The 9,089-nt window shown below is 33.6% G+C and overlaps 1 protein-coding gene across 1 annotated transcript; it reads right to left on the reverse strand.

The window, feature by feature from the left end:
* LOC134262076 (non-catalytic caspase homolog csp-3-like) lies at positions 1-6,528 on the reverse strand. Its single transcript, XM_062744464.1, has 3 exons — positions 6,415-6,528; positions 5,895-6,004; positions 1-1,265 (listed from the first exon to the last, which is right to left on the reverse strand). Exons 1-3 carry the CDS (start codon positions 6,482-6,484, stop codon positions 1,146-1,148), a joined length of 300 nt encoding a protein of 99 aa, XP_062600448.1. The 5' UTR covers positions 6,485-6,528; the 3' UTR covers positions 1-1,145.
* Positions 6,529-9,089: the final 2,561 nt, after the last annotated feature.

A 9,089-nucleotide genomic window follows, 5' to 3' on the forward strand; every position in this document is an offset into this window, starting at 1 on the left:
CAAATATTGAGAGCAAATGATCATACATGTACTACAAAAAATGAAAGTTTTAATAATGCATGGCACAGAATGATGTTAAGACAAATAAAAAATAGATGTATATAATACATAAAACTCTTTTAACTGATGAAAAAATAAACGTATTCATCCAGTTTTTTTGCACATGAAACACAATAGCTGATAAGGGACATAATTATGAATATATAGTCACATGTCTCTTGTCCACATAACTCTTTTAAGAAAAATTTCTTCACTACAGGTTAATTCTAGAAGCACTAATTTTATGCAAAGCTAGAGACAATTGTCCAGCCAGGTGTGTGCAATAAGCATCCCCCGACGCCCGGAGCTACCATTTTTTGGGGTCGGGCTAGTTTAAACATGATTTTAAAATTTAATAGTGAGAATTACATTAATTTTAAAAGGAATTACCTCAGTACCCTGACTTTTTCAACAATTACTTTCATTTTATTTTAAATTTTTGCTCCTATATTTGGGCTAGTAACTTTTTACTTGGGGCTAGTAACTTTATAGCTGCCACTAGCCCGTGGGCTAGTAGTAAATTTTTCTAATTGCACACCCCTGTCCAGCAGAACTTTAGAACTCAATAGATAATTCACAATATCATATACATGTATTACAAATTCTAGTCTGAACTTTCATAATATATATTACAAAAAAAATTTACTAAATCACTTTTTATTCAGGAGAACTTTATTTTTTGCGTAATTATGCGACACAGAGTGCTCGCAAAAATGTTCTCACTTATATTAGTTTTCTTAAAGAATATATAAAGCAGAACCACAATTTGTGAAAATTTTGTCTTGCAAATGAAGAGTAAATGTCTTTCTCACAAAAATAAGGTGTCACGTAAATTAAATGATCCTAAGTATATTAGTAGATCATATCCATTTAAATTGTAGTTCCATATCGTAATACTTAGTAAACAAGTATGGAAACAGTTATATATTGTGAAAATATGCAAGGAGATAAAAGCATATTTTGTAATTATTCAAGATGTTCAAGCAGTGTACATGTTTCCTGCAGTCACAGAAAGAAATGAAGGACTTTGGTCTATCACATATGGCCCATTGTACCGGGTATCTGCTCTTTGCAAATACTGAAGAGTATCCATGGCACAAAACCTCTTAAATAACTAATTGACAGTTCTTAGGTGGGTTGAGGTACCATCTCTTGGTCAAAGAGTTGGATGGGAATGGCATTTGAGCACACATTTCAGTATGTTTCTGAGACACTCTGTGATTAACCTGCAAAAAATTTAAATCATGTACCCATGAGCATATACTAGTAAACCTACTGTGATGAAAAAGACGGGGGAATCAGACCTACAGTACCGACCGAACACAACCTAACACCAGAGCGAACCCGGAGCGGACCCCGGCTTTGCTTCCCGGGTTCACTCGGGGTCCGCTTCGGGTTCGCTTTCAGAAATTTTGGGACCGCTCCGGGTGCGCTTTGGGTGCGCTCCGGGTTTTCTCCGCGTTTGCTCGGGATCAGCTCTTGGTCCGCTAGTGCGAACCCGGCGTTCACTTTCTGGGACCGCTTTACGCAGTGATGCGTGAAGCGGACCTCGCTTTAATATACACTGTACATGTAAACAGTGATATAATGGAGAACATTGATAAATTTTCTAAAATTCAACTGTACATTCGACGAAGATTTATATGTACATGAATAATTGATTTCATTGATTTTTCGATCCCGAGAAATTCAAACTAATTTAACGGCGGGTTATAAGGCATTTATTATTCTTAAGTTATAACGAGAAATTAAACAAAAAAGAAGAGGAATGAAAGAGTGTTGAATTGATTTTCAGTGTATCGAATGGTGTACAAGTGAAACTGACGAAAGAAATCTAAACTAAATACCTTTAAAATTCATGCTTTATATAGTTTAAAAATGCATTTGTTCGCATCTATAAATTACATGTAACCTTTTGTACATCTGATATATTTAGATTTCATTCATAGTGGTTACACATTAAAATTTCGTAATAAATAATTACCGGACATTTTCTTTAAAAAAATTCACTGTATATAAGATATTTTTCAAGGTCAGAATTTTGGAGCGAGTATGATTTTTATCAGAATAAAGAAAAAGGCAAATAATAATTTTTCTCCCGACCCGATAAGAATATATTAATATAGCCCCCCTTTTTCACACACACATTGTCTTTGTAAAATTCTAATTATTTAATTATTTCATTTATGATTTCTCAATTTACGTGTAACATATTAAATTACTCAAAATTTACATCAAAATTATTGATCTTCTTAATCATGTTAATCTTCTTGATCTTCTTGGGCATGAAAAAAATGCGTGTATATGGAAATCTTCCTTCTGGATGCACAGATTTAAGTCATTCCACCCTAATGGTATTAACAAACTGAATGACTTCACCAGAATGAACGTGAATTTAACGCAATTCCGGATGATACATAAAAAGATTATTCCTTCAATTTAGTGTAACTCTACAGTTATATTAGTTTGCGTTACCAACTCTCGAACAACCCACATAACTACGTATTGCTTACGCCTTTATCAATAATTTTTTTCCCAATAATTAGTCCAAAAACATTTCAATATCTATAATAGATCATAATTCATATGTTAAAATATCCCTTCTATATTATATTTCTCAGATTATTCTTTGTCAAGTATAGTTACGCCATTTTGAGAGAATGAAACAATGTACGATTTACTAAATGTCGAGATTAATTAGCATAATTAATTCGTTCAATTATGGAAATCGCACTTCACCTGAGTCTACCCCGATAAACCAGACGTATTTCATAGCGGTCCGGATTTCTTTCTTTAATAGTGTATATTCATGTATTTATGTATAATTCTACATGGAAAATTAAAACATAATAATTAATTGCCTTAATTAAAAAAGAAAATAGATAGAACCCCGAGGATTAAAATAAATAAATATTAAATAATATTTTTATAATCATAATAGATTTACACAGCACATTCACACGTTTTGCTTGTAATGTACAGGGTTTGCATTTATATCGAATTAAATCAACACGCTCGATCTTATATCCCAATCGTCTGATTAATATGCTATTTTGATTGGTTGATGCGCTGATTGGTTAATCGCTAATCCTGATTGACAGCTCTGTAAAGAAATACCGAACCTGCGTTCGCTCTCTGGGATCGCTACTGAATTTGGGGTTCGCTCTCTGGGTCCGCTTCGGGTTCGCTCGGGGTCCGCTACGGGTTCGCTTTGGGGCTAACCCCGAGCGAACCCGGAGCGGACCCAAAGAGCGAACCCGGGGTCCGCTCCGGGTTCGCTTTCTGTTAGGTTGTGTCCGGTGGGTACTGTAAAAAGAGGCCGCATTGTGAGCAGTGTTCCACGTTTAATTTTAAAATGTAAAAATATGGCCACTGTTATAATTCAAATAAATTTCAACTGCAATGATGTAAACAAAAACACAAAATGCACTATAATACATGTAAAAACCAGAAGTCTCTGTTGAGACTGTAGCTCTATTGGTTTGTACTTATAACAAAGTATGAAAAAAGAAACCATTGCCCTCAGACCAAAACTGTAGAAGGAGTAGCATTTAAAAGGAATTTAATTGAAAATTTTATTTTTTAATTAAACATGGCAACAACATTCATCAAAATCAAAAACTGATGCACTATTTTATGTATCTTAGTGTAGTCTACTTGTGTGCCAAGTTATATTGAAATCAGATAACAACTGTAGGAGGAGTAGCGTTTTAAAGAAATTTCACAGAAAATTCTATTTTTAGTAACCATGGCAACACCGTTCATGGAAATCAAAAACCGATGCACTATTTAATGTATCTTAGTGTAATCTACTTGTGTGCCAAGTTATATTGAAATCAGATCAAAACTGTAGGAAGAGTAGCGTTTTAAAGAAATTTCACAGAAAATTCTCTTTTTAGTAACCATAGCAACACCGTTCGTCGAAATCAAAAACCAATGCACTATTTTATGTATCTTAGTGTAGTCTACTTGTGTGCCAATTTATATTGAAATCAGATCACAACTGTAGGAGGAGTAGCGTTTTAAAGAAATTTAACAGAAAATTCTATTTTTAGTAACCATGGCAACATCATTCATCAAAATCAAAAACCAATGCACTATTTCATGTATCTTAGTGTATTCTAGTTGTGTTTCAGGTTATTTTCTAATGAGTTTATAACTGTAGAAGGAGTAGCGTTTAAAAGAAATTTCACAGAAAATTATATTTTTAGTTACCATGGCAACATCGTTCATCGAAATCACAAACCGATGCACTATTTCATGTATCTTAGTGTAGTCTACTTGTGTGCCAAGTTATATTGAAATTAGATCAAAACTGTAGGCGGAGTCGCGTTTTGAAAAATTGTTTACAGACAGACGGACAGACAGACAGACAGACAGATGGACGGACGACGGACACCTTACTATCGCATAAGCTCTTCTGGTCTCTGACCAGTAGAGCTAAAAAATGTCATGCTCATTACCATTGCTTTGATAGTTTTAGTCGCTGCTTAAGTGTTTTGAATAGTGATCTTTGTTGGTATGGCTGAAACTGACAGATGAAGCTTTGTTGCATAAAAGCAAAAGAAATACTGTATATACTCGCACATATGTTTGTCTGCCTATAATTCAACTGAAATTTATATCTTATTTAGAGGGATTGACCATCTAAAATAACAATCTTTTATAACCTGCTTATAAGTCAGATGAGTTTTGGACTAAAGTTTAACTCCCCCAAAAAGCACTTATAGGTGAGTTTATATTGTAGGATAATTAGGGATTAAAAATAATAAGTTTAGTACCCTTGCTGTAACAAATCTTGTAACAGATCTATTTACTTCACAAATTTCAGCAACAGAAACCTTGCTCTTTAAACCCATGAGGGTTTTGTTAGATATAACTAGAGGCTACAAATCCTGTATGACCAACTACATGCTATAACCTTCCTGCATTTTTACCATTCTGACAAAGTTTACAAGGTAGTTTTACCTCTTTAAATGAAATTATCTATTATTTACAAATTTACCTGACCACTAAAAAGTATGAAAGTATTTTTGTATAATACAATTTTATAAAACTTGTTATATGTTTTATTATTCAATTGACCTTTCCATAACATTAATTAAAGTGATTAATTATCAATGGTGAAAAGCAAAGGGGAATAATTTCTCTCAGTAGAATACAAATTAACAGAGGCCTGTCCAGCACCAGAACACTTGACCAAGTGGTCCAGAATTTCGAAAATCTGGTAAAAATCATAGCAAAATTACAGATTCCTATTAGTACTGCCCAGGGGTCATGGTTTGAACAAACTTGAATCTACACTACCTGAGGATAATTCCACATGAGTTTCATCATTCCTACCCCAATGGTTCTTGAGAAGAAGATTTTTAAAAGATACCATAAATTTTTCATTAATTCATAAATATCTCCCCTTGGGAGAGGGCATGGCCCTTCATATGAATATATTAGAATTCCCTTCACCTAAGGATACTATTATTTTGTGGCAAGTTTGGTTGAAATTGGCCCAGTGGTTCTTGAGAAGAAGATGAAAATGTTAAAAGGTTTACAACAACAACAACGACGACAGACAACGGACAAATTTTGATCAGAAAATCTCACTTGAGCCCTTGGCTCAGGTAGCTAAAAATGGTGTAAAACTGATAATAATGTATGAAACGTGGAATAAAAAGAATCTCCATTAATTTGTGGTTGGATATGATTTTATCAAACTCATTGTGTGTTCTTTCAGCCCCGAGCCATGACCCAGGGATGTGAAATACATACAATTCGTTGGATTAAAAATCATATCCAACAACAAATCATGGACGATATATATTAATTTAATGTTGAACAAATAAGATTCTGTCATTTACCTCTGTCAGCATATCCATTACATGTTCTGTGTCACTCTGCTCCCTGAAAACACCGACCAGCTCCTGGATAAACCAGCTTCCTTCTACTGTGTCCCTGTAAGACGCGTAACCTGAAAGAACAATCAGGTCAATCTACTAAATTAATGGACCTCAAGCTAAGAAAATCTGGTCATCCATTTACAATTTATCATTACTTTTTTTCATATTTTGTATACATTTATTTCATGTATACTTAAATAATAAAATTCTTTGTAAAGAAAAATATTCATTGGAAATTATAAACTTCTTATATTTTGTTGTAAACAATTATCAACAAAATTAAATTCTGCACAATTTTTTTTATATGACCATACAGAATAGTGGTTACCGGTACTTAATTAATTTCTTCTCAACAATTTTTCAAAATGAGATAGTGAAAGAAAAGGAGAAAATACCATCTTTGTAAAGCATGTAAAACTTACAACCTAGCCATGTAAACAAATATAGTTTGTAACAGATAAGTTAATTATGTTAAATATACCTGGGAAGGTTGATGAAGACAGAAGTATGTCTTGCATATCATTAACTTGAGGTTTGATATTTGTTGACATATTGTCTCCTCCATCAGTTTGCAGTTTGTCCGTCTTCACACGTGTTCCCCTATCCTTATCTGCTGAGGCTTTATGCTGATTCTCTGTCCCTCTTTTCCTGAAAAAGATTGTAGATTTATACACTGAATTTCTATCATTATAGATAAAGAAAGATTTAGTTGGGAAATTTATTTCTTTGTTTCCCTTGCTTCAAAAGAAAACATCACAGAGAACAAAACAAAAATATTACAGCTTAATCAGATATATACACTGTGCTGTAAAACTTGTCTAAACAACGTATCAGAGAGGATTTCTGAAGCATGATTTGAAGAGTTTAGAATTTACACTACATTAGGAACTTTCCGTACAAGTTAAAACTTTTCTGCCACAGTGGTTCTTAATTGAGAAGAAGATTTTTTAAGATTAGAACCATTTCCAGATTAGTTTGCACGTCTCTCAGTAACGTGTGGCATTCTCAGTGCTACGTAATTAGCGTCTGTCAAATGGCAAATAGATTCTCATTGATTAAGAAATTAATAACATCAGGAACTTTAAATTGTTGTTGACAGCGATAAGATGACTTAAGCTCCACCTCTTTGCCCAATGAGAGATACACTAACTGACATTTGCCCGAATTTCTATCCCATGTATATTTCAACGGTGAAGGAAAGCTTTGTTTTCAGAAGCTAATAATGTAACGTCGAGAATGCAACGCCTTACTGAAAGTCCAAACTAAGCTGGAAATGGTTCTATTTCTATGTAAAACTTTGATTCCCTTTTGTGGCCCCACCCTACCATCGGGGGCCATGATTTCAATAATTAAAATCTACACTACCAAAGATTGCTTTCACATAAGTTTCAGCTTTTCTGGCCCAGTAGTTCTTGAGAAGAAGAAATTAAAACATATTATTCCTAAATACTTGTATTCTTTTTAGCAGCTCTGACGAAACGCAGCAACCGCTAAATCAAATACAACACTATAAATGTCTTGCACATATACCGGTACACATAAATAAGAAATGAAGAAATGCCATAAATCAAATCTTTGCTATTACTTATACAAAATTCAATTTCCGCCAAATATCGTAAATGCTAAATATAATACGCTTGCAGTATTTCTGTGTAAAACTTTGCCATCAGCAATCTTAAGATTTCCTACCTTAAACTGTTTGAATCCTATTTTGGAATTTTAGCAGCTGTAGACAATGAAATGTATCATTACTGGTATCAAAAAGGAATTTATGTACTGGGGTAAGCACATTGAATGGGATACAATTTCTTCTGTATTGCGGTACATGTGATAAATTTCCTTTACATGTAAAGATTTTACACATTTTCTGATTTTCATACATCCTTTTTGATCTGTTTCTTTTCGAAATATAATTAAGGTAGAGAAATCTCACTTCACAGGGAAATTTCCCAACCTGTTATAAACAATTTGCAAAATAACTAAATGAATGTACCCCCTCTACAGGCATTGATGATAAACATTTTTGGTTTGGCCTGCAACATTGGGCACTTCTTGGCAAAAAACATTGGCAGTATATCATCTGTCACCTTCACACCAAAACCATCCACTCCACAAATGATTTCCTGGTCAGACCCGTGGGACAGAACAGCTACAGCCATACAGTCCACAACATCAAGTTGAGGATTCTTAGCAAATTCTTCCAATTGTTTAAGCATTTCCTGAAGAAAAAAACACCCATGAGCATTAATGGCTTCCAGATTGACATTCTTGCATAATTTAGTGAAAATATATACTAGTAAGAATTAACTTTAGGCCATAATAAATAAATTGCTAGATTCTCATCCGAATTTTTTTAAAAATCGAGGCGGGCGGGCGGCTTTTATTTTATATTTTTTATTTTTTCAATTTTGCAGATTTTTTATTGACCTGGTCAATCCGTGTAATTTTATCTACAATACCCAAATAAAAATCATAATAAAGGTTCAATTATTTCTTACTTCACATCATCACCAATCTTTTTCAACCGATGACCCTTGTTTAAAATATATACGCATGTATTACAGCAATTAACCATCTTTTCAGCTGTCAAAATCATGTCGACTTTCGCGGGATTTAAAACGTAGATTAATATCGATCCCGATCAAAATTAAGACGAAGAAAAACCGAAATAAAAAAAAATTGAGGCGGGGGTATAAAATCGGGGCGGGCGGGGATGAGAATCTAGGAATATTTTTATTATGGCCTTATTGAAAATTTTTAAAAACAATTTATAATTTGGGACAACTTTCCTGCATACTTCTTCCTAGCTTAATTAATCGGACTCATGCAAGCAAGCATCAAATGATGTGATCAAATCTGAATTTACATGCCCTCTATTACTTGTATTAACTGTAAATGTATACTTATACTTTACCATGATTACGATGTGGAAAGTTTGACATTTGCCATATTTAGAAATATCATGTAGAATTTTGATAATCTATTTAGTATTCACTTTTCCTACATCGTTGGAAACTCATGGGTGATCTCGTCTTTACTTATCACCCGTGGGCAAACTTGTCAAAAATCGTCATATGTAATTAAATATGCATGGATCATTTGATTGGCCCCATCACATATTCGCGATGAGAAACAACGAATCACACTTCATCTTAC

This window comes from Saccostrea cucullata, unplaced genomic scaffold (genome assembly GCF_032062105.1).
Source record: "Saccostrea cucullata isolate Sc308-1 unplaced genomic scaffold, CSIRO_AGI_Scuc_v1 ctg11970, whole genome shotgun sequence".
In the NCBI taxonomy this organism is placed as follows: Eukaryota; Metazoa; Mollusca; class Bivalvia; order Ostreida; family Ostreidae; genus Saccostrea; species Saccostrea cuccullata.

Excerpts from the sequence above, each read along its gene's own strand:
- LOC134262076 (XM_062744464.1), bottom strand. The coding sequence starts at position 6,484 with ATGTCAACAAATATCAAACCTCAAGTTAATGATATGCAAGACATACTT. Across the intron at positions 6,005-6,414 it reads GTCTTCATCAACCTTCCCAG|GTTACGCGTCTTACAGGGAC; the intron begins GTATATTTAACA and ends TTGTTCTTTCAG. Across the intron at positions 1,266-5,894 it reads TAATGGATATGCTGACAGAG|GTTAATCACAGAGTGTCTCA; the intron begins GTAAATGACAGA and ends AATTTTTTGCAG.